Source organism: Trematomus bernacchii, unplaced genomic scaffold, assembly GCF_902827165.1.
Source record: "Trematomus bernacchii unplaced genomic scaffold, fTreBer1.1, whole genome shotgun sequence".
In the NCBI taxonomy this organism is placed as follows: Eukaryota; Metazoa; Chordata; class Actinopteri; order Perciformes; family Nototheniidae; genus Trematomus; species Trematomus bernacchii.
In genome coordinates, this window is record NW_022987869.1 from 2,027,808 (window position 1) to 2,054,408 (window position 26,601).

At 44.7% G+C, this 26,601-nt stretch overlaps 1 protein-coding gene across 1 annotated transcript in view; it reads left to right on the plus strand.

Moving 5' to 3' along the window:
• The first annotated feature begins 7,158 nt into the window (after positions 1 to 7,158).
• LOC117469215 (multidrug resistance-associated protein 1-like) overlaps positions 7,159 to 26,601 on the plus strand; it is an 89,592-nt gene continuing 70,149 nt past the window's right edge. The window contains exons 1-8 of the mRNA XM_034113596.1: positions 7,159 to 7,197; positions 7,580 to 7,759; positions 7,884 to 8,009; positions 8,197 to 8,334; positions 8,657 to 8,782; positions 12,585 to 12,646; positions 14,929 to 15,057; positions 19,750 to 19,968. Coding sequence (XP_033969487.1) covers positions 7,159 to 7,197; positions 7,580 to 7,759; positions 7,884 to 8,009; positions 8,197 to 8,334; positions 8,657 to 8,782; positions 12,585 to 12,646; positions 14,929 to 15,057; positions 19,750 to 19,968 — 1,019 coding nt within the window. The remainder of the gene's footprint in view (positions 7,198 to 7,579; positions 7,760 to 7,883; positions 8,010 to 8,196; positions 8,335 to 8,656; positions 8,783 to 12,584; positions 12,647 to 14,928; positions 15,058 to 19,749; positions 19,969 to 26,601) is intronic.

The following is a 26,601-nucleotide window of genomic DNA, read 5'->3' on the forward strand; positions in this document are numbered from 1 at the left end:
TCCTCTCTCTCTCTCCCTCTCCTGACAGCCCGTCAGTATCGGGGTTAGTACAAATGAATCCCTTGGCGGTTCTAGTGTTCATTTACCGTTTTGTCTTCTCTTTGCAATGCTTAATCGATTTGAAACCAAGTCTAACGTAGCTTAAACTTAACGTTAGCTTTCTAGCTAACACAACACATTCACGCACCTTTCTCTGTGGGTTTTTTTGTAGTGACGAATGAAGTTGGATGTTGTGGTGGTCGTGTCACTGATCTTTATGCTGCAGACCCTGCATACCGCTGTTCTCTTCTTATTAGCGTCATCGACAACATAATCCTTGAATCCAAACTTCACTATTTTTGGAGTAACGCTAGCCGCTGCCATGTTAACTGACGCTCCTGCCGTCTAGTGGGTTGCCAGGTTTGCGCGCACGGCGCTATAATCACCCAATCACGTTTTTTCGAAAAAACTAAACGTAATATCTCACTACAAAAACAAACGCAAATATTTAATTTTAAACAGACAAGTCCTTTCAAGTCATCTGTCTCAAGCTTAAGTCAAGTCTCAAGTCATGAATACCAAGTCAAAGTCAAGTCAAGTCTTTTATCAATGTTAGTCAAGCAAGTCTCAAGTCAAAAAATATGCGACTCGAGTTTGACTCGAGTCAAGTCATGTGACTCGAGTCCCCACCTCTGGCGTACCGTCACTTGTGTCACAAAGCGCATTTGCGTACCGACGTACTTGTGAAGCTTTTCCAGAAGGCGTTTAGATCACCGGTCTCCGTGTGCACAGACAGGGCTGCTGTTAACGTCGGTCTGTACAGCAGACCTGCGCTAAAACAGCTGATCACAACGTTCACACGCTCCGCAGGCATGAAGCTCTGCACTCCACTACCCCCCCCCCCCCCCCCCCCGTTGACAATCGCGAAGCGCTGTACTCCCCCCCCCCCCGTTGACAATCGCGAAGCGCTGTACTACCCCTCCCCCCCCTTGACAATCGTGAAGCGCTGTACGCCACTACCACCCCCACCCCCCCGTTGACAATCGCGAAGCGCTGTACTCCCCCCCCCCCGTTGACAATCGCGAAGCGCTGTACTACACTACCACCCCCCCCCCCCGTTGACAATCACCAGAAGTTGGAGTACCAAACACTGACTCCAGGTACTCATCTGAGTACCTCACTGAGAAAGTTGTGTGCACCCCTGTCTATAACAACAGTTGTAGGTACAGTTCGGTTAGTTAGTGTATAAAATATACGGCTGTACCGACGCCATTATAAGACTGATGTTCCGAGAGCGAGCCGAAAAAAGCACTGTTAGACATGGGCGGAGCCTCTCTGGTGGTTGACTAATCAGAACAGAGTGGCCGAGCTGACCAATCGGAGCACACTAGGCTCACAGGGAGGGTGGTGCAAGAGCTCCAATGAGTCGTTTAGTGGAGAGAGTGAATACTGCTGAATACACATACTTTACAGAGATGCTGTATGCGAAACCAATGTGAGTTTGGAAAATTGCACAGTATAAATCTATTTTAGTATACCTCAACAATGTAATTATGATCAGTGGAAATGGCCATGACATGGGCCCTTTAAATAAAAAGCAATGTTCATTTTGTTCACAATTTGTTTAGTTAGTTTACCTTATTTTCTTCTCCAAAAGAACCGATAAAAGTACCGTTAAAAGATAAGTGGTATCGATAAAAGTAGTAGTACCGTTAAAACCTTAACGATACCCATCCCTACTGATAAGAGAGGAGAGACAGTTTCTTCCCTCTTCCCTCACAGCAGTACACAGGGAGGGGGGCTCCTGACTTAAGGAGAAATACACTGAGGCCCCAAAAAGGTGTTTATGCCATAGCCGAGAATAATATTTTCCAGTCCGTACATCAGAGGCCATGCCCAGAGAGAGATTTTTTTTTTGTGATTTGTAAAAAACACTTTTATTTAGATTTTCAACAAACAATTAAACTATTTTCTTGTATACATTGAGAGAAGAATTCCCCTTTTTTCCTCACACAAAGACAGAGTTAAAAGCGAGCTCCTCCCCCACCACAGAGCACACAGCTGTAGTGAAACACCACCGGTTTAAAAACTCTTCCATACTTCTCATCAGACAGTGAAATCTAAAATCTACTCTCACTCATGCCTTTACCAAAGATAAAAACATGTTAGTGAGTTGCTGACCTGCTGTACTGTTCACTTTGTTTTTCCTGCTTTTGTAGATTGATATTTTTGCCTGCCCCACAATAAAATTCAACAGTTCCCACTTCCCTGCATTCTGTTTCTTGTAGCCAGCACCAAAAATAAAAGCAGTCTCTGTAAAAACCTCCCCACAGTCTAAAAACACAGTTTTTAAAACATTAAAAAGAGGCTTCAATCTGTGACAGTCCAGGTAGCAGTGAGTGATTGTCTCTGTGTCGGTGCAGAACGGACACTCGGAGGACACGGTGGGGTTTATTTTCGACACAAAGGCGTTAACGCCCAGGGCCCCGTGGAGGATCCTCCACTGCAGGTCTCCTGACCGCTTGTTCAGTGGAGGTTTGTAGAGAGCCTCCATACAGGTTCACAGCCCCCCGGGACGTTAAGCCTCTGTTTCCACACCGTGTCTCTCCTCTCGCTTAGTTTCTGTTTGTTCAGGGCCAGAGTGCAGAGTCTATAAAAACCTTTTCCATTCTGCATGTGAATGTCTGAATGAGTTCTGGGTTCTAGTCCATCCTGGTCTGCTAAAATCCCAATGTCTGGAAAAGGGTCCCCTTCGTCAGGGGTTTCCTTCCTGTTAGAATACTCCCGCAGCATCTCCATCTCATCATCAGTTAGTCTTTTAGTCCATTCGTTCAGGATGGTTCTGGTGTGGCGGGCCGACTTCAGGCCGAGCAGAGAGGCCACGGCCTCGGTGTTGTGGAGTCCAGGACCTGCAGCATCCACGATGTTCCTCAGCTTCACGACCCCAACGGACCGAAGCCTCTCAGTGAGTGCAGGTCTGCTGCTGTCCTGGACGTCCAGCCGGGCCCCCCACTCCAGAGGCTCTTCCAGGAGCCAGAACAGAGATGCTGCGGGACCCACTCTGGCCCATTTAAAAAGTGTCCATACTTTAAAAAGTCCTTTGTAAAATGGAGGCAAAACACACACACGAGTAAAATCACAGTTTGTTAAAAACAATGACGCATCCAAACCCAGGCCTGCTACCCCCCTTAAAATGGTGCTGGCTTCTAGCCTCCAGACGACATCATCGTTTCCTGTCAGGTATCTTTGTAAAAACTGTAGTTTAAAAGCAGCTGCTCGACTCTATAGGTGCACCAACCCTTGCCCCCCCTCTTCCTTTGGTAGGTACAGCGTGCACTGAGGAACCCAGTGCAACTTGTCCCAAACCAGCAGGGGGGTCCACACACTTGAGCTTATGGCAGAGGCTGGATGCTATCAGGTTGTTGATGACCAGCACCCTGCCTCTGTATGACATGTGGGGAAGTAACCAGCGCCACTTGTTGAGTTTCCCCTCCACCTTTTCTAAAACTCCTTCCCAGTTTTTCCCCAGTGCGACCTCATCTCCAAGATGGACCCCCAAATATTTGATGCCACCCCTCTTCCAAGTCAACCCACCTGGGAGTTGAGGGAGGCCACCAGTCCACTCCCCCACTGCTAGGGCCTCACTTTTGGCCCAGTTGACTTTTGCAGAGGAGAGCTTTTGAAACGTGTCCACTACCTGCCCTAGCTTTAAAACATCCTGTTGATTTTTCATAAAAACAATGATGTCGTCTGCATAGGCCGATAAAATAAAACGTGTATCAAAACCAGGTAAAAACAGGCCCTCATTAAAAGAGCGGATATTGTGTAGCATGGGCTCTATTGCCAGTGTGTACAACATACCTGACATCGAGCAGCCTTGTCTTATCCCCCTGGTCACATTAAAGGGTCTAGACAGACCGCCATTTATCTTAAGCACACTCTCAATGTTCACATACATCACCTTTATCATGGCGATGAAGCCCGGGCTGAGGCCGAACCTCTCCAGCACCTTCCACAGGTAACGGTGCTCAACCCGGTCGAAAGCCTTTTCCTGGTCCAATGAAACCAGACCAGTGTCGAAACCCAATGAACCAGAGACCTGCCGGGCACACAGTAGGTCTGGGTCCGGTCTACCACCTGGTCCATCACCTTCCTCAGCCTGGAGGACAGGGCCCTGGACAGCAGCTTGTAGTCGGTGCACAGCAGAGAGACGGGCCTCCAGTTCTTTATTTCCTGCAGGTCACCTTTTTTCGGAAGGAGGGTTAAAACTGCTCATCTGCAGCTCAGAGGGAGTAAAGAGTAATTAAAACTTTCATTAAAAAGGTCCATTAGATCCTCTTTTAAAAAGTCCCAAAATGTCTTGTAAAACTCTGGGGGGAGGCCATCTATTCCAGGGGCCTTCCCCCCCTGCATGCTCTTGAGTGCTGCACACAGTTCCTCCTCAGTCAGGGGCCCGTCCAGCTCTTTTTTTGTCTCTTCAGAGACTGTTGGTAGGCCCCTGCAGAACAGATTAAAACCTCCATCATCTTCGGTGTACTGACTGGTGAAGAGGTCGCAGTAGAAGTCCACCGCTCTCTGCCGGATCTGGCTGTTTCCTGTCAGCTGCTGCGCTCCTGCTGACCTCAGAGCGTGGATCAGCCTGCCCTGCCCGTTCTTCTCCAGACTGAAGAAGTACTTTGTTGGTGAATCCATCAGGGAAGCGCTCTGGAATCGAGACCGGACCAGCGCCCCCTGTGCTCTGGAAGCCAGCAGGTCTGCCAAAATGGCTTTTTTAGATTTTAGGTCTTCAATACAACCTGGATTTCCTGTGGACTCTGCAAAGCTCTGCAGTTCCACTATTTCCATCTCCAGATCTCTCATAGACTTGGTGATGTCACGAGAAACATTGAGAGTGTACTGAAGACAAAGCTGTTTGATGTCGGCTTTCCCACAATCCCACCACTGCTTCAATGAGTTAAAATCCCCCTTCCTTTCTCTAAAACCTTTCCAAAAATAAATAAAAACCTCTCTAAAATGTGTATCTAAAAGCAGAGCAGTGTTAAAATGCCAATACGCAGATTTGCTTTTTATGTTGGCAATAAAAACATCACACAGAGAAACCAACAGGCAATATAGCACACCATTAAAATGGTGCTTAAAACAGTAAAACCTGTCTAGCCTAGCCATTGATAAAAGGTTCTCCCTAGTGTGGACCCATGTGTACTATCTGTGATGTGTGTGATGCTCTCTCCATATGTCTGATAGACTATGTGTTGCTATTAACTGTGTCATGGCCAGTGGCGTTTTTATATGTACAAAAGTGGTGGGGCACAAAAAACTTAGATGTCTATATATAAGCTTCTGCAGTGACGTGCAGTGAGGTTCATGGCTGGTGAGGCACTGGCACTGACTCTTCAGGTTTACAAATATTATATTTTGACCTAAACCAAAATATAATATTATTTTCAAAAGCTTTTTTTGTCTGATGCTTCGATTAATTTTAAACAGACAGTTCAACAAAAGGATACCCAAAAAATGTAATTTTATCATTTAAATATTGAATTGTTCTCTCTTAGTAAGATCCCATTTTCAATAAAATTGCGGTCTTACCTTGACTTGAAGATGAAGTCCATTTGCCTATCCTTCTGGACAAAAATGTCTATAACTTTTTTGTAAAAGTCCTCCTTATCTTCTTGTAGTTTCAAAAGTCTATCATAAATCTAATCGATAGATTTATGATAAAAAAATTATAAAAGTAGGGTAGACATGTGGATGTTATCCGGCTGAACAAAACGTGCATTTATCTAACAGGTACGTTTCCCACAGATCTTATTTCGAGCTATTTTCTAAAATCCTATGGAGAAACCTAATTGCTTTTTTGTCGAGGGAAGCCATGCGCAGCTTACTTCCTGGTTTTAGGACGCGTCACTGCAGCTCTCTCGTCTCCTCTTCACACACCACACTTTTCGCGGCACACGTACTTACAGCCAATCAGCTCTGAATTATGTGAGATGACGTATGGTGGGGATGGCAGCTCAGTGCCCCTATGGTCATTATTTTTTTGCCACACACATTAAATAGGAAAATACTCTGAGCATGCGCAGTGTAGTTTTTACAGTCACCGTTCACTTAGACAGTGAGAGGGAGGGGCATGATCAGGTTTTGTCCCACATGGCTCTAAACAGCTCAATAGGCACACACTGTGACTGTAGACACACTAATTAGAAGAACACAGACTAAAACACCAATGTACAGACGAATCAGATGATTAAACATGATCTTGAAATATATTTTATATTTTTATTTATTTTTTGCATTTTTTTTTAATCATTATTCGTAATACTTTCTGCTGACACTAGGTGGGGCTGTGCCCCACCTGCCCCTAATGACCAGTCGCCACTGGTCATGGCTCTTTTGGATGCAGCATGAGGTTCCCTATGGTTCCTATCTAACTCGTCGTTCTGTGTGCAGTTAAAATCTCCCCCTAAAAATAAAAACTCTTCTGGTTCACACTCACTTAAAACAGCGCTGAGCTCCTTTAAAAACTGAACTCTGGCAGGACCTGAATTAGGAGCGTATACATTGATAAAAACCAGATTAAAAAGCTCAAAGTTAGCTCTCACCACCAACAGTCTGCCCTTTACTCTTTCCTCCACTGTGTGGGACTTGGGGATAAAGTCTTTAGCAAACAGGACTGCCACTCCTGCACTGGTGCTGCTAAGACCACTTAAGACCACCTCCCCATCCCACTCCCTCCTCCAGTCTGTCCCGTTTAAAGTGTCGCTGTGCGTTTCTTTCTATGCGGAGTGAATTTCTTGGTTGAATGAGCGGAATGAATTGATGTGTGTTTGTGAATGTTAGTCTCCCGCCACCTGTGAGGAAATTCTGATATGAAAATCCTTCGGGATCGCTTAAACAGATTTAGCGGGTCGTCTGAATTGAAACAGCAGTTAATTGAACCTGGTTCTTCAGGAGTTAATAGAGGTGAGATCTTGCTGACGTTGGTGGATCTGAGCCAAGCAGTAAACTTACATAGACTCAATAACTTCTGCTAGGTCAATTAGTAGGTCTGAGTAATTTGCCGGAATAAATTATCAGCCGTCCCGACTCCAACAATAGGAACCATTATATATGTATATGTGGCCAGGGACAATTATTGAGGAAGCCAAAGATCCCTGTCTTATTGTAAGAGTCTTCAACATGCCTGTTCTCCACAGCGACGCAAATGCACACTCGCATGTTATGAAAACGATGTTTGCAAACTGAACCCCTGCAGGGGGGATCGTCGCCCAGAAGATTTGTTTTTCTTGTAACATGTAAACTACACATTCTGGTACTCTCTGACAAGGAAATAAAGCAAAAAGACAACATCCACTTCAGGCAAACAGGCCAAACAACATGGCTGCATGTTATTGGGTCATTTTAGAGTCAGCAGTCAGGAGGAATTTAGTTTACTTTTGCAAATGACGCCTATGCCCCTTACACATCACTCACCTGTGTACCTGTTGACCCATACACTTCGGCCTAAAAGCTAAAAGTGTTCTCGCCTGAGTGTTTACCGGCTCCTCGAACACTTTACTTGAGACTTGTGATGTTCGAACAGTGTTTTTTCTGATTTCAGGACTGGAATTTGACCTGGTACACGTCCAGACCCGACCTCACTAAGTGTTTCCAGCACACAGTCCTGGTATGGTTTCCTTGTGTTTACCTGTGGACCTGTTCTCCTCTTTACCTGTTGTACCTGCAGCTTCGCCCACACCGAGGGGTCATCCAGCTGTCCAAACTCTGCTGCAGCAAGACGGTATGAGAACAGAGCCAAGGTTCTGAGGTGAATCAGTTTCCCTCAGGTTTAGGGTTAGGGTACATTCTTGTAGCTTGTAATTCCTCCTTGCCTTTCACAATAAAAGACCCGGCCTCTGTTGCAGCTCCTGACACTTACTCTGGCCTCTTTTGGGCTCCTGGAGATGTTTTACGTCCTGGTGAAGAAAAATGAGGAGATCCATAATCACCTCCTTATCCTGATGGGTCCGCTGATCCGGAGTCTGACGCTGGTAAACCACCAGGAGCCATGACAACAAACAAAACATCTGTTGTTAAAAACACACTGACTCCTCCTCCTCCCTCTATTACTCCTCTTCCTTTTGTCCACCTTCTCCTCCTCATGTCTTCCTTACCACCTCTCCTCCTCCTCTTCCTCGTCCTCTCATCTTCCTCTTCCCCTCCTCCTCTCCTGCTCAGGTTCTTGCTGTGGTAATAATCCAGGTAGAGAGGATAAAGGCCATGCGCTCCTCTGTGCTCCTTTTCCTGTTCTGGACTCTTCTGGTTCTTTGCTCCCTAGTTCCTCTGAAGGTTGATATTGAGCAGATTATTGAGCAGGTATTAACCTTTTTTTTAATGTATCATTATTAATATTATTGTTATAGATATCAGATATCCTTTCTCAACATGACATGTTCTCTGTTTCGTTTTTTTTCACATGACATACAGACATAAATCATCACACTTTATAATACAGATTAATCTATAAAAAATCAGATATAATAAAAAAATATTGATGTAATTGCAAAGTTGTTTTTGTATTTTATGCATGGGAAATTCAATTCAAATATGTTGTTCCACTTGATTTAAGATTACTGTTCTTCCATGTTGTGATTCTTTAGTTTTAGAACGTATGTTTCTCTGCTTTCTGCTTTTTCAGGGTTTCTCTTCAGACGCTCTTCGTTTTGTGGCCTTTTTCATTTGTTTTTCCCTCCAACTCATTGAGCTCATCCTCAGCTGCTTCTCTGATCACCGACCGCTCTCTGAAAAACAAACCTATATCCAGGTAACACACACCTACATCCAGGTAACACACACCTACATCCAGGTAACACTCACCTATATCCAGGTAACACACACCTACATCCAGGTAACACACACCTACATCCAGGTAACACTCACCTACATCCAGGTAACACTCACCTACATCCAGGTAACACTCACCTACATCCAGGTAACACTCACCTACATCCAGGTAACACACACCTACATCCAGGTAACACTCACCTACATCCAGGTAACACTCACCTACATCCAGGTAACACTCACCTACATCCAGTTAACACACACCTACATCCAGTTAACACACATCTACATCCAGGTAACACACATCTACATCCAGGTGAAACACACCTACATCCAGGTAACACCAGAATATGGAGTACTGATTCCACTGCCGATTTTCGGGACTCGTGACTCGACTCGCGCACTGATTGATGCAGACTCGAACTCGTGAATTCTCGCGCAAGATGACTCTGACTAGGACTCGTGAATTTTCCGCCCACGATGACTCGGACTCAACTTGTACATTGACGCTCCGACTTGGACTCGGATTCGAGCAAGTTTTGTCTCGAGTCAGATGTACTCTGTCCTGGCGTATGCACCTGCAAGGTGAGTTCACGTACTGGCCGCGACCCCGCTGTTCCAGTCTAAAGATGTCCAGAGACACACCCCGCATCGTGCTGTATGCTTTCACAGATGTAGCTTCGACATTGGGAAAAAAGCAGCGCAAAATGCTCGTTATGTGGAAAAAAGATTGAAGAGAAGGCTCCGTAACACATTACTCTAAGGATCGAGTTCAGACATATAGGTAGGCTGTTGAACACTGTCATCAGAGTAATGTGATCAAATCAATAAATAGAGTGGCGAAGTCACGCCCATCTACTTCCGGTCCATGGGACCTTATTTCGGAAAAATTATGTATTGAAGTCAATGGAGAGAGAAAACGTATCTTTCGATCCTGTTTGAATTGTGCCATGAATTACACATATGATGTTTGTCAATCTTAAAAAATCATTTCCATGTCAAAAAAGTCACAGTTTGTCGTAAAACTGTTGAAATATAAGACTATGAAAAATACGCAACTAGAAAGACTACAAATCCCAGAGTCACGTAAGTGTCATGTCACAATTGTTTTCCTCCACTAGATATAAGAGATAGCTAAGATAAGATAACTTTAACAAGATGCCTGTGTGCTTAGTACCAGGTTGTTATCATACCAGCAATCCCGTCTGATGAAAGGACCAGAGGCCTGTACTACGAAGCTGGTTCAACCTAACCTGGATATGTTTGAGTTAGCCGGTTGGCCCAATCCAAAACATACGCGCTCTCGCTAAGCTGTACTACGACGCTGGTTATCAAGTGGATCGCTCAAGCCAGCCGTGTCCTATCTAGTTAGGTGCGCGTTCACATGAAAGGGGTGGTATTTGGAGCATTCGACCAATCTCAAACATGGACAAGCGTACTGACAGCGCAGCGTCATACTTCCTGAATGAAAAGTGAACTTTAATATTAGTCAAATATGAAGAAGTTAAACTTTAAACATCCATGACTTAAACACTTTATCCAGGATAAAAGCCACATAGCTGCACCTGCAAGGTGAATACAGCTGGTAAAAGAAAAAGCGTTTGAATGCGTAAATTAACAGGTTTATGATATCACTGCTAAGACACGATCTGACTTTAATTACATTTGACTCTAGTGTTTCGTCAACTTAATGTGTTGCTTAAAATAATACTTCTGCATACAGTATGTGACACTGAGTGTCGCACGGCCAGATACGGCTCAAGAAGCTGACTCAAATAAGGAAATATATGATACATTATGATGTGATATGATATGAATGATAATGGGACACATCGACGTCTGCACTCACAGTGCCGCGGACTGTACTTAATGTTACTCTGATCTGGTTACTTATGTTGTGGCAGATATTTAAGTAAGCTTTCTTAACGCTAATGTTATAATAGTCAGATTGCTCTGAAGATGGGAGGGGATATTCTATTAATTTTCACGTTCACACAGTCAGTTGATTTTTGCCGGCCGTCTTTCCTGCAACGGCAGTTTTTCTGTATTTCCTCTATCCTGTAATATGAATTGATAGCTTTAAACTCCGCACACTGAGCTCTGATTGGTCAGCAGGCGGTGCTTTCACTGAGTTGATCTCTTAGCCTGCAACCTAACCTCCTCCCGAGGAGGTTAGCCGCTCAGCATAAGTTACCATGGAGATCTAGCCCGCTAAAAAGAGAACCAGCGTCGTAGGACCGGAAAGCCCGAGTTTTCCCTGAAGTCAGCCGGCTAAGCGAAAATCCAGCTTCGTAGTACAGGCCTCAGGAGTGGCTGGATCAAGTTAGCTACCTAGCTAGTAGCAAGCACGTTAGTTAGCATTACAGCCTTAGCCTTGTCATTTTTATTAGCCTTAACATGAAGTAACATTAAGTAACCCAAAATGTTAAACAGTAAGAGTAGTAGTCATATTTCGTGAACCCTTTGAAGAGTACTGTCACACCGGTGTGATCATTCTATAGGCAAGGCAAGGCAAGGCAAGGCAAGGCAAGTTTATTTATATAGCACTTTTCTGTACGCGACAATTCAAAGTGCTTTACAAAACAAATTAAAATACTTTTTATGAATAAATACAGTAACTAAAAACACATTATATAATGGCATTTTACAACAGGCATTACAAAGCAAAGATAATAAAATAATAAAAATAAACACCACAGGTATACAATACATGTTTAAAAGGCATACTGTAGTTCGAATATGAGCAGCTCAATTAAAAGCAGCGGCAAAGAGATATGTTTTTAGTCTCGATTTAAAAATGGTAAGCGTTTCTGCGGACGTGCATGATTTGGGTAGTTTGTTCCAGAGTGTCGGCGCATAATAGCTAAATGCTGCCTCTCCATGTTTTGTTGTTACTCATATACTTTGGTCCTAAACCATGTAATGATTTAAAAACTAGCAATAGTACTTTAAAATCAATTATTTGGCCGACTGGAAGCCAATGTAAAGATTTCAAAACCGGACTGATGTGATCCACTCTTTTGGTGTTAGTGAGGACACGTGCAGCAGCGTTCTGAATCAGCTGCAGCTTTCTGATGAATTTTTTTTAGCCCTGTGAATACACTATTGCAGTAGTCGAGTCTACTGAAAAAGTCTACGGACTTGGACTCCGACTCGAACACAGGTAATGATGACTCGGACTTGGACTCAACTCCGACTCTCCCTAAGTGACTCGCACTTGGACTCGGACTCAACTCCGACTCTCCCTAAGTGACTCGGACTTGGACTCGGACTCAACTCCGACTCTCCCTAAGTGACTCGGACTTGGACTCAGACTCGGAAAGAGGGGACTCAAGAGTGACTTGGACTCGTGAATTGATGACTTGATTGGGTAACACACACCTACGTCCAGGTAACACACACACACACTTTTGAGCAGGTAACAATCACACCTCTGTCAAGGTAACATGCAAGATTACTTTTCTTTGAAGTTGTCATTAGTTTTAATACTGATGTTTTCTCCCACACACCTGCATCTGGGTAACAGACACCTTGATGGGTCACCGGATAGTCAGACCGAACAATCATTTCTGTACGGCAGCAGTGAGTCAGTAATAACAAGGTTATTGAATAAACATAAAGCCAAACATTTCTCAATCTGTTCATGCTGCCCTCGAATCTGACCTGGATCAATAAAATCGTAAGGCACTGTGCGGCAAATATTAACGCTTCTTAGATTATTTGTGATTTGTCTTTACTAGATATTAAGTATGGGTCATTAAAAAACACTTCTTTTTTTTTAGAACCGATGTCCAGAAGAAGATGCATCATTTCTCTCCAAATTTTTCTTCTTCTGGTTTAGCAGGTGAGAACATCAGCTGATACATTTTTTTGTTTTATAATCTTATAACATCACGTTAGATTACACATCTTTAACATTCAACCTGCAAAAACAAACCATAAATTGGAACTTAAAATATCAAAGTAACTGAAGCGCACAAGAAATTGTTTGTTTTTATTTAGAATAATTATAGTATTATTAAATGACAACAGACCCAATCGCCCTGACCTCTGTGGTTATGAAGTCCTTTGAGCGCCTTGTCCTGTTCCCAGGGGTTAAATTGATATTTGATATGAGGGGGGGCTCTGTGTGTAGGTGGGGGGTTATATATAGCCTTAAGGGCTTTATATAACCCTTAAGGCTTAAGGGCTATATATAACGCCCTAAAACAACTGCTCCTGTATCTGTATCAAATGCACACATTGATGCCACCAGTTGCGACAATTAAAATAAAAAGTATTTCATATAGAACTGTCTTTTTAATAGTAACATTAAACTTGAATTAATTGACATCTTACATTTATTAATCAGAATCAGAATACCTTTATTAGTCCCACAGAGGGGAAATGTATGTTGTTACAGCAGAAAAAGAGCCACAGACAGCTTAATGTTACATATGTTACATGCATTAAAAAGTATTAAAGCAACAACAACAAAAGTTATGATATAATAAAAAATATAATAAAAATAAAACAATCTTGATTCTGATTGGCCAGAAGACTTGAAAAAACATCAGCAAAGATATTTTATTGAGAAGATGATCACTACGTGACAGAAGTTTTCAAAACCGTTTATGGTCTCCGGTACTTCCAGTCCAACGCCTACTGCATGCACAGCGTTAGAAAATCGGGCCTGCTCAAAGTGAGGGGGGCAAAGAATACAACTGAGGGGGCAATGCGCCGGGCCCGTCTGGGTGGGATGACAGATTAATAAGCAGACATGCTTATTATAACTGTAATCAGCTTTTCATACTTTGCGGTATAAGTGGCTCTCCCATTGAATTTGTCCATCAATGCGGTTCGCATGTAAAAAATAGTGAAGACCACTGCTGTACATGTTGTGTTCAAAATTCCAGGAAAGACAGACGACTTTTAAGTTTAACTATTTATTATGAGAGAGCAAAAGATATATATTCACTTGGCCAAGGACTACGTCATGTCATAGAAACTACAGGCAGCAAAGCTGTAATCTGTAACCACTATTTCCAGAAAGAGCCTCGAACCTTGTGCGTGCATACATTTTTATTACACAGGCCGTTGCCCGTACATTTATGATTGGTCAAGACTAGCTGAAGAGATACCATGGTTTAGACTTGGTTCTCTTTGGTAGGTGCACAGACTTTGACAAAGGTCTCTTGGCAACACGATCCTCCAATCAGCATTCGGCCGGCCTGTGGAAGTCCCTCCCTACTCTGGCACCATCATACGTAATTTGTTTTCGCTAACGTTTCTACAGAATAAGTGGAATCTTCATAAGGCTGCTTCCTAGCTATGTGTGGGAGTGGAGCTCACCCAAAGCTCAAGGCCGGAGTGATGTCCTGTTTATGAATAACTCTTCGTATTCTTCCAGTGTCTGCACCTGCCTTGCTACGTTAGTATTGCAAGCTGAAGATGTCTATTTATTCCAAAGTCACAGCAACATAAAATGAGCACAATAAGCTTATAATGTAATAATAAGAATCAGTCTTTCTTTCAGGTCAACTTCTTTGGTATTCCCATTCTGGACTTACATCTCTCACAGTAGCCCCTTGGCCACTGCTTCTGCATCTGTGTTACCTGTTATAATTCAATCAATATTTAGAAACATGTCAACATTCATCAAACAGTGTCTTATAGACATGGAGCAGGTTCATTCTAAAACTGTCAATCAATGGTCACCCCCCTCCCCTCTGGCAGGAGGTCCATCAGGACCAGATCCTCTCGCCATAAGAACAGTTTCTTCCCCTCTGCTACCAGCCTCATTAACAAGGCCCGGCCCCCCCACTGACACTTTACCTCAGCCACATCATAGACTCTATGCATTACATGAATGCACACAATATAAATGATAAATATATATACATACATTTAATTCATATTCCATGTAAATATTGCTATATTTAATGTTATTATAGTTTTCTTAAAATAGTTTTTTATCATTGTTTTATTTTATGATCCTTTCTTAAAATGTATCTTCTTTGACTGTGTTTATGTAGGCATCAAATACAACAAAGCCAATTCCTTGTACTTGGCAATAAACCAGGGTCTGATTCTGATTCTGAATTACCTAATTTATGATAAAAAGAGTGTGTTTTTTCTTCCTGTCAGTTTGGTGATCCGGGGGTACCAGCGCCCCCTACAGGCTGCAGACCTCTGGCCTCTGCAGGACCAGAACTCATCCATCGAGATAATGACAGACCTGGAGAAGTTCTGCACCCAAAACTGCAAACAGCTGCAGTACGAAACTTTACATTTAGGAAGAAGGTGTATTTGTAAAGATATGCATGCTATACTGATTTCCGAAAAATGGGTTGTTCAGATTTCAGGATTTAGGAATCATCTGTCCATACTATGACTTATAACAAAGTATTTTAATAAAAGAGTGGTACAAGTTAAACCTTTGTAAATATGATAGCAAGTTGGATAAAAAAATACTCTATCGACAGTCGACAATAAAATGTTAGGCATCATTTGAAAATAGATATTCAGAGCTTTTTAAAGCACATTAACGTGCTTCAAGTCAAAGCCTACAATGTAAATTATTAATAAGGAAACAAAGCAGTCAGACATTATTTTCGTCAAAATGGCCGATTTGAGTTCCTTGAAGATCTACAGTGTAATTTGGGATAATGGGAAACCTTACTGTAAACGAAAAGCTGTTCTGTCATTCAATCTATTCAAAGAGGAAAGCTCACAGACAAACCTCGATCAATCGAGAGTTATATTTGTGTCATTAAATCAGTGGCCGCAGATTATGCTTCAATAACGGGGTTCATCTCTTGGAGGCATCCAGGGTGGACTTCATCTTCATTACTTGTACATTGGTCTGCAACATAATCTGCACTATTCCATTATACTCTGCTTCTTCTTGCACTATTTTTATTTTATTTTTATAATTTATTTATAGGGTTAGGGTTAGATGTGGGTTGTATAATGATGTTGCATTGTTGGAGGAGCTTGGGACTTAACATTTGTATTGCCATTTCTACACTGTATCTAGTGTGCATAGGACATTCAAACCTTTGAATCTTATAATAATAATAATAATAAATTAAATTTCCAAGCGCTTTTTCAGGTGCTCAAAGACGCTTTACAGTGGTGATAAAACGAGATAAAATAGAATAAAAAATTATTAAAACAGCAACACATATTATAATAGAATAAAAAAATATATATATATTAAAACAGCAACACAACATAATTCACAAATTAAAAGCCAGTCTGAAGAGGTGTGTTTTGGTCAGTGTTTTGAAAGTGGGGGGGTCGGTGCAGTCTCTGATGTGTTGTGGAAGGGAGTTCCAGAGGGTGGGGGCAGCGATGGAGAAGCCTCTGTCCCCCCAGGTTCGGAGCTTGGTTCGTGTGGGGATAGAGAGGAGGTTGGCTTCTGATGAACGAAGGCTGCAGGAAGGGGTGTAGTGGTGGATCAGGTCGGTGAGGTAGGGGGAGGGGGGCTGGTTATTGAGAACTTTGTGTGTTAGCAGAAGGATTTTGAAGTGTATTCGTTGACGGACAGGGAGCCAGTGCAGGTTTTGAAGGACGGGGGTGATGTGGTCTCTGGAGCGGGTGTGGGTGAGGAGGCGGGCAGCGCAGTTCTGGATATATTGCAGTTTATTTAGAATTTTGGATGATGAGACATACAGGATGCTGTTACAGTAGTCCAGTCTTGAAGTGATGAATGCGTGGATGAGGGTTTCAGCAGCCGGGAAGGAGAGTGAGGGGCGGAGGCGGGCAATGTTTTAGATGGAAGAAGGCGGTCCTGGTGATATGGTTTATGTGTTTATCGAATTTGAGCTGGCTGTCAAAAATAACTCCAAGGTTGCGAATGTGAGGAGAGGGGGTTAGAGTGGTGTTGTCAAGGGTGAGGTTGAAGTTCTGGGTGATGCAGGATGTGGGTCAGATTATGATAATATCTGATTTGTCGCTGTTCAGTTGAAGGTAGTTTGTTTGCATCCAGGATTTAATTTCTGAGAGACAGTTGGTGAGTGTGGAGTGAGTTGTGGCAGTGATAGTTTTTGTGGAGATTTAGAGTTGGATTTCATCTGCGTAGCAGTGATACTGAAGGTTATGGCGGCGGATGATTTTTCCAAGGGGGAGCATATAGAGGATGAAGAGGAGGGGACCAAGCACCGAACCCTGGGGGACGCCTTGGGACAGAGGGGCAGTGGAGGAGGTGCAGTTATTGATGTTGATAAACTGATGTCAGTTGGTGAGGTAGGATTTCAGCCAGGAGAGTGCAGTGTCGGTGATGTTAAGTGATGATTCCAGGCGGGACAGCAGGATGGTGTGGTTGATGGTGTCGAACGCTGCTGTGAGGTCGAGGAGGATGAGGATGTTGAGGTTGCCAGAGTCTGAGGAGAGGAGGAGGTCGTTAGTGATTCTGAGGAGGGCTGTTTCTGTGCTATGTTTTGTGCGGAATCCTGATTGAAAGGGTTCAAACAGGTTATTGGAGCTGAGGTGGGATTTCAGTTGGGAGGCTACAACACATTTGAGTAGTTTTGATAGGAAGGGGAGATTCGAGATGTGCCGGAAGTTGGACATGATGTCAGGTGTGAGTCCAGGTCTTTTCAGTATGGGTGTAACAGCAGCCAGTTTGAGTGAGGGGGGGACTGATCCAGAGCAGAGGGAGGAGTTAATGATTGTGGTTATGAGTTGGGAGATGGGAGGTAGGCAGTCACAGGGTTTAAGGAGTGTGCTGATGGTGGAGAACAGAGCCTTGGGGTTGCTGGAGCCGGAGTGTATCAGTTGTGAGTAGTAGTTGGACCGGGCTGCTTTGAGTGCGTTATTGTACTGTTAGTAGTCGGTGTAGGCATGGAGATGAACTGTTAGAGTGGTTTTCTTGTGAAGGCATTCCAGTTGGCGTTTTTGTGATTCATTTGGCGGAGTTCGGGGTGTACCAGAGAGCTGAATGTGTGAAAGAGACCGTTTTTTTTGGGGGGGGGGGCCAGTTCATTAAGACAGGAGGAGAGGGTGGTGTTGTAGTAGTCCACCAGTTGACATGGATTGTCAGGCGGGGGGGGGAGGGAAGGCAGACATCTTTCAGGTGATGCAGGCTGAGAGTGCTGAGGAAGACAGGGATTTAAGGTTTCTGAAGGTTATTGTGCACTTGTGTTTTTGGATGGGGATATTAATGTCCATGGTGATGGGCAGGTGGTCGGAGATGTGAAGGTCGAGGCTGGATAGGTGGTGGGTGGTGAGACCAGTGGAGCAGACTAGGCCCAGGATGTGTCCACGGCTGTGTGTGGGGAAGTTGATGTGCTGTGTAAAGTTTAAGCATTGTAGAGTTTCCAGAAATTCAATGGCATATTTACTGGTTTGGCCATCAATGTGGATATTGAAATCCCCTACGAGGAGCACAGATGGAGATATTGCGCATAGCTGGGTTAGAAGGTCAGAGAGGTCGGAGAAAAAGGTGGGATTTTGTTTTGGAGGGCGGTAAATGATGGCTGTGACCAGGGGAGTGGGACCAGAGAGTTTGAATATCAGGTGCTCGAATGACGGAATATCAGGGATGGAGATGGTGGTGGCTTTCATATCCTTCCTAAAAATAGCAGCAATACCACCACCCCGTCCTTGTAGACGCGGTTTGTCAAAATAGGTGAATCCTGATGGAGTGACTTGGTTTAATGAAAAATAGTCCAGATGTTTTTGCCAGGTCTCAGTGAGAAAGAGGAAATCCAGGTTATTGTCCGTTATGAATTTGTTTAGAATGTGGCTTTTATTGTTCATGGTGCGGGTGTTTTTAGAGGGCGTTGCGTTGTGATGGGATGGCTGGACCTGGGAAGTGGTCGGAGATTGGTCAGATTCACGTGTTGTTTGTTGTTGTTGTGGCGTAATGCGGAAGTGCGGCACGACAAGATGGACGGGATGGAATGTGGAGATGTAGAGTGGAAGAAAAACTTACGGCCTGAGCCTCTGTGTGGAGGCTGTCGTCCGCGGAGTAAACCTGTCTCCTTGAGGATGTCCATACAATCAGGAGGCAGGTGGTTATTCAGAGAGTGGAGGTCTGAAGCGGAGAAAAGCGGTGGCATGTTCGGGGGGTGTGGGTGCTAGCACAGAGCTAGCTGTTGCCGGAAACCAGGGGCCGGATGACCGTGGCAGAAGAAGTGGTGTGAGCCCGGGTATAAGCCACAGGATAATCCACAGCATCACAGGAGGACGATGTCAGCGGTTTGCGGAGGAGAGGTGGGAAGGAGTGACTGACGTCCGTGCGGAGAATGGATGCCGGGCGACTAGCCCGCCAGCTTGCTAGCCCACTAGCTTGCTAGCTAGCTTGATAGCCACTGGCCGATGACCGCCTGGGAGGGAGGGCGTCAGCGGGGGAAGCCCGAGGAGGGGACGAGAGCAGGTAGGCTGACCAGACCGGGATGGAGAGACTCCGGTGAGACAAGCCGTGGAGCTCAGGTAGAGACGAGAGTATTCAGTTTATCGTTGTATCCACCGGATGGCTAAGGGTCTGCTAGCTAGCGAACTAGGAACCGATGAGCCAGCAGGTTGGTGACAGCAGCGTGAAGTAACAAAAGTAGCGATTCGGTATATCGATGTAATACAAAATGATACTGATGTTAATTAACATTTAACTGTTGTTTTAGCCAGGCAACATTTTTTTTTCAAATCTGGACTGGAAACAATAAAACAAATAGGACTTAGGTGCTGGAGCGGCGGACAAGCAACGCCAGCGGCCATTTCAATAATGAATCTGATAACTCAAAAAAGAAATGCAGCATATCTGTTCTTACCCAATGACACTCACATCTGTGGAATGTCACACTGCGACCCTGATTCCTTCACTGCGATTGGTCGGTAAAGCTGCTGCTGGAATTAAACACATATCTTCTTCCTGAAACATATATATAGTGAACCATGTTAGAAGTTAAGGTCTTCACTTCCAAAAGTTATCTGTACCAGTTTCTTTGTTCTAATGTTCTGCAGGGAAGAACCTGCTAATTCTGGACTGTCATGGTCCCGGCACTCAGGTTCTGACTTGCCAACAGAAAAAACTCAGCTGCTGAGGAGAAGCAGGAAAGGGGAAGGCAACTGCATCTTCCTCATGCAGGCTCTGGGGCGACGCTTTGGGATGTACTTCCTGCGTGGGACACTGTGTCTCCTACTGCATGATGCCTTCATGTTTGCCGTGCCACAGGTACTCAGGTGAGTCAAGGGTTTGTTGTTTAATGTTGATATTGTTTATTAGGGCCCAAGCATGAGAGTGCTGGGACCCAGCACTAGGACCCAGCGGTGTCCTTGCACGAATTGTGAGGAAACCTATTGTTCTTGTTGAGAATTCATTCTATTATTCTTCTCACGCGAGAGCGTGTTTTTGAGTCCCTTAGCATATTTAACTAAATTTGATACGCATGCTCTCGGGAGCATTAACTCTATTCTGACAGGTCATATAGTTTGAGGAATGTGGGCGTGGCCTATGATGCATTAAATACGTTTGTTTGATTTGGAATGGGTAACGGACACGAAACCTCGTACACCAACACAGTCTCACTCCCTGATAGTCCAATAGCGACGCTTAGTCAGGGTCCTTTGGCGTGCAGTTGTGACGCACCGAGTCCCCTTCAGCTTCATAAACGGACGCAAAGAGCTTAACGGAGAATTTTACACCCGGAAATAAGTATTCTCCTTACTGTCGATTGATTTTACAGTGATATCTGCACTACTCATCAACTCAAAAACACCAGATTATCCTTGTTAATTACACAACATTTTAAATTGTGTACAATGGTTTTGTGTTTTATCCCCTTCGACTCTGAGAAACAAATAGTTGTATCGGAGTTTAGGATGGCCGAAGACACTACACTACCCATAATCCTCAGCTATCGTTTGAGACTACACCATGCGCTTTGCTCGACAAACCCCGTGATTAGTCCTCAAGCTCTGTGATTGGTTGACCTCCGACTGTATTACATATGAAAAAAAACGTTTCGTAAAAGATAAAATCATACTTTATTCAGCTAGTGCTTGCTTTACTCTTTGAAAGTCATCACATAAATGCATTGTAATAAATGGTTCGGCTGCATTAAATATTACACAACTGTCGTAGTTCTTTATTTATCTACAGAGATTGGGCCTCAGAATAGACCGGAAACTATTCTTTTACCGTTCTGTTTTAATTTCATAATAAAGTTAATAGTAATTGTGCTGTAAACTCATGTTTTGTGCTGGTTGTATGAGGGTTCAATTAATGGGGTTCAGTTTATGTGAGTGTGACTTTAAATCTGGGTGGAGATTCGCAGGGCTTATTGATATGTTATAAATAGAGGGGATAAATAAATGAACGTCATTGAGATTGAAGAATCAGGAGAGGCCACTAGTAAGTGTGATTATTATATTGTCACAACTTTTAAATCTGATTCTTACTTTTAGAGATATTAAACATTGTTCAGATCTTGGTACAGAGGCCTTCTTCAGATTTTAACATTAACTAGAGTGCGTGATGTCACAGCTAGAGTGTAGGAAATCTTGAAATTTGCCTTCATATTTTTTTTTAAACTGCCATAATTCCCAAACCCTACGTTTTTGAGACATAATTTTTCATGACAAATGTAGGAAAACATCTCGTAGCTTGAAAAATGACAAATAATTAAGCAAAAAATAATTAAACAAAATGCGTCTTGAGGGCATGAAGTGACAAAAACTTTCAACATGTCTCCATTAAAGCCCATTGTAATTTCAGGCTGATATTTCCTCACAGCAGCAGCCGCACACCTTTAGTTAATCTGCCAAAAAAGCCACATTATTGACCCGAAAGTACACAAAAAGCACACTTCAGATACTCAAGGTCCTTGAGATGCTTCACGCTTTGAACCGATATCTGTTACGGTTCTTCAACAAAACGTTCACATGTAAGAGGTTTATCTCTCATTCAGAACAATGGAAACCTTTGATCTCTGGACACCTCGTTAGCTCAAATATAAACACCTGTGTCATGGAACACGATGATGTCATAACTCCAACTGACATGCTCAGAGCAGCAGACTTCAGATAATGGTTAATGGTCCTGCCCTCAACAGCTCTACGTCAATTATGGGGTGTCATCATATGCCGTTTCCATGGAAACGCATCCCTCGCCATAAAAGACGATGTCGCTATACATTAACTCCTATGAAAATGTTCAAAAAGTGCTCAAACTTCACATGTGTGCTAACAGTCCAGCTGTGACGACATCTACGTGAGAGTTTTCTTCAAATGTCGTTGCCATGGCAACACAAGGCTCGCCATGAAACACGGTTTTCTCATAACTTCAGTGAAAATGCTCCAAACGGCCCAAAACTTCACAGGTTTGGTAACGATGCAGCCATCAACGCATCTAAGCGTATTATGGGATGTTATCGAATGCCGTTGGCATGGCGACAGATCATTCGCCAACAAGTTAGTTCAAAAGTTTGCAGTTCAAATATTCTGCTGCTTTTCCAAGCCTTTTTACTTTCTTTTCTTCTCTCATCACACATTCAAGCCCCCAGTGTTCATGTATAATTTCAATCTAAATTCTTCACTTTCTTCTTACACATTACATTTCAGCATAGAAATTCAGCGTCAGCTTTTCAGCATAAAGCATTCCCACTAGCAATTTCTTCAGGAATTGCATTCTCTAGTTGTTGTATTGTTGTTGTCCTTTTTCTTCTAAGGTTAACAACCTATTTGGATTTTGATTAAATTATCAAAACTAGGAGTTGTTTCCGTTCATCTTGATTTCACCCATACTGTCGGGAGATAGACAGCACAGTTGTTAACTAACCGCATCGGGAGGGATAAAGGTTTCAACCGATTGCAAGAGACAGCTAGGAAGGTAGACTACAGTGACGACCGGACGAGCAGGATAGCCCGTGGTCGCAACGATCGGCGGGAAGTGAAGGCCCGAGGCTAGCAAAGCTAGCAAGGACCGAGGAACGCCGTTCCGCAAGTCGAGCTGACGACCGGACGACAAGGATAGCCCATGGTCGCAGCAGTCGGCGGGAAGTGAAGGCCAGAGTCTAGCAAAGCTAGCGGAGCTAACGAAGAACCGAGGGACTTCGGCCCGCGAGTCGAGCCGACGACCGGGTGACAAGCGAGCCCTGTGGTCGGATCACGTGAGTAACAAGGCAATTTTCGGCGCTATCTAGCCAAAGAAGCTAGCGTTAGCATAGCAAAGACGAAGCAGTAGCTAGCCAGCAGACTGAAGGTTGCCAGCAAATAAAGCTAACTAGCAAGAAGACAAGAACTAGCTAGCTAGCAGACTGAAGGGTGCTAGCATACAAACCCAAGCTAACTATCAAAGTCAAAGACACCAAGCTATTGGTTAGCAAACGAAGCTAACCAGTGAGTAAAGGAGAAGATAGCTAAGCCAAAGGCACCAAGCTGTTGGCTAGAAAACAAAGCTAATCAGCTAGCTATCCAGCTAGCTAGCCAGGATAAGACAGATTGAGCTAAACTCAACCTTAAGTTCAGAGAGATGATTAAGGGGGAGGAAACAGTGAAGCATCTGAAAGACCTGGGGACGAGGGCGAAGGTGGCTCTAGGTCGTAAGGCGAACTCAGTAACAAAGATGGTGAACACTATGTTAGAGGAGGAGTTGATGAAAGAATATGGAGAAGTCCTCAAGGCCGCCAGGAAGGTCACAGAGGCCAACAGTGAATACCTGATGCAATTCATTCTGAACGCTGATAGCGACGACGACCAAGTATCAGAAGAGCTGAGGGCAGACGTGGAAAAGACGGATGGAGAGACCAGCCAAAGGCTTGAAGAGGTCAGTGAAGTGATTAAAGCAAACCTTTGGTCTAGGCATGGAGAAAAGAAAGTGATGTTTGCCATCGGGGAAGCTGAAAAGGTCTATGAGGAGGCAGAAGCGACACAAATGGACCTAGTGAGCTATTAGAGTTACGAAAAGCAGCTTAATAATAGTTAAAAGATACCAGCTGTGAAAGGAGACCAGCCGAGGAAGGTGATAGACCTCATCCAAGCTGTGGAAAAGGCTTTGGCTGATGATTAGGTCTATAGAAAGCAAGCTGCCCGACCAGGTGAAGCGAGAGTGGGTCATCTTCAAGGCTAAGCCCGGAAACGGTGTCACCCCAGTCAACCATTTCGATGCGCTTCTGAAGTTCCTGAAGGAGCAAGAAGAAATTCTAGAGAGCTTGGAACAACTGAAAATAACAGAGACATCTGAGAAAATGGAAAAGCCGCAAAACAGGTTCGAGAGGAAGTATGCCTACACAAAATCCGCTAGAAGAGACACTCCAGAAGGTGAGTGCGTCATGTGTGGAGTTGAGAAACACAATAACAAGTTATTCTTCTGCAAGAAGTTCAAGGGGTTTGGCTTGGCTGAGAGAAAGGCTGCTGTGAAGAAGGTAGGAGCATGCCGCGTTTGTCTTGGATGTCACGATGTGGTAGAAGAGTGCACAGACAGGTTCCTCTGCAACAGGGAAGACTGCCAAGAGGGGACCTCCTCGGACCACCACTACCTCCTCTATCCAAAATGTGAACAGCTACCAAAGGGGAAACTTGGAAAAGGCAGCGAGAGGGTAAGGGAGCTAACAGAAGAACAAAAGCTAGCCTTATCCAAATGTTCCCCAGAGGCGGCGGCGGGGATCAAGAAAGCTTTCAGTAACAGCAACAAGACTTCAGTGACAAGGAGCACTAGGAAGGATGAAGGTGGACTTCTGGAGGATAATAGACTGACCGAGCACCCTGTCATCATGATGCTGTTGGAAGTCACTGCCAACGCAGGGCAGAAGATCGGAGCTCTAATTGACCTCGCATCAGACACCAACTACATCACTCATGTAGCGGCTGACAGGCTCGGTCTGAGCAGAGAAGAAGTCACTCTGATCGTGCATGGAGTTGGAGGAATGACCGTGACAGTCAAGACGAAGAGGTACCTCCTGCGAGTAAGAGTCAAGACCCCTAAAGGTACTGTGAGGGCTCACGAGCTTTGTTATGGCCTGGAGGAGATCGCTAAAGTGCATCGGAGCGTCAGACCTGAACAGCTAAAGAGGTTCTTTCCGGAGGTTGCAACGGAGGAACTGAAGAGACCAGACCATGTTGAGCTTCTCATCAGTCACATAGAGGGGAGACTCGCTCCACAAAGACTGAGGATAGTTGGAGACCTCGTCTTATGGGAGGGCCCACTGGGTAAAACCGTGGGCGGAGAACATCCCAGTCTGTTCGAGGATGTAAAAGTGGCTATGCACCAGTCCGAGACGCACTTCGCTCGCTCGATGAGGACAGCTGCAGTGGAGTACAGAGAAGTAGTCGAGAGTCCTGAGATCCTGAGGGAAGAAGAGACCAAGAGTCTGACTCAGGAAGTAAAGGCGGAGACCAGGAATACAACTGCAACAAGGAGAGAAGTTCTTGAGTGGTGGAAGTGGGACAGCATCGGTGCAGCCTGTGAACCCAGGTGTGGTGGGTGTCGCTGCGGGACATGCCAGCCAGGAGGAAAGGAAATGACCCTGGCAGAAGAAAGGGAGCTGGAAGTGATTAAAGAGGGCCTGTCCTACATGGCCAAAGATGAACACTGCCTTATTCCGCACTGGGACGCATCTTACCCATGGACCGAGGACCCAGCCTCACTTCCAAACAACAGAAGAGGAGTGGAGGCCACCTTCCTGAAAACAGAGAAGCAGCTCAGGAAGGAAACTGATTGGCAGTCCGCCTACAACGGTCAGATTCACGAGATGGTGGAGAGAGGCGCGGCAGTAAAACTCACCACGGAGATGATAGACGGCTGGAGAGGACCAGTGTGGTACGTGAGCCACATGGTCGCGCCGAACCCCCACTCAGCGACGACACCAGTGAGACTGGTCTGGAACAGCAGTCAACAGTTCTGGAGGGTCAGCATGAACGACCTTCTGCTTAAGGGGCCAGATGTGCTGAACCCTATCAGATCGGTCTTACTCCGATTCAGGGCGGGAGAGCATGCAGTTTTAGGAGACATCCGGAAGGTGTACAACTCAGTCTGGCTAAAAGAGCGCCAAGTCCACCTGCACAGGTTCCTCTGGAGAGACACCCCAGAAGAGGACATCGGTGAGTACGCCATCACCAGGGTAAATATTGGCGACCAACCCGCTTGGTGCATCGCACAGTTGGCGATGAGGGAGACTGCTCAGCTGCCCAGGTTCGCGCACATGGTGGAAGAACGCAGGGTCCTGGAGGAAGACAGTTATGTGGACGATATCTTAACGTCCCACAATGACCCAAAGAGACTGGAGGAAATCACAGAGGGGGTAGAAGAGATCCTGAGCGCCGGAGGCTTCTCCCTCAAACCATGGGTCAGGTCAGGTCCAAGCTGGAGCAGTAGCAGAGCCAGGGGTCAAGACACTGGTACTCCCGAACCAGTTAAGCGACGAGGACAACAAGGCTCTGGGGATTGGATATCATGTGGACCAAGATCAACTTTACATGATGACCTCGATCAACTTCTCAAGAAAGAAGAAAAAGATGAGAGTGGGACTGAATCTTCGTGAGGAGGAGGTAAGACCAGAAACGCCTGACCCTTTGACTAGAAGGGAGCTACTTAGTCAAGTTAGTGGACTCTATGATCCAATTGGCCTGGTTACGCCTGCAAAGCAGAAGAGGACTATCCTTGTCAGAAGGGCCTTCCAAGAGGCAGAGAGAGGATGATTGACAAAGGAGACTTGGGACAGCCCACTCTCAGGGAACCTCCGAGAAGATGCTATCAAGCTGTTTGAGGAGTATGTGAGGCTGAGTAAGGTCAAATTCCACAGGAGTCTCACGCCATCTGGGTGGAAAGGCAAACCGTGGGGGGTCACGTTTTCAGACGGGAGTGATGACGCATACGGT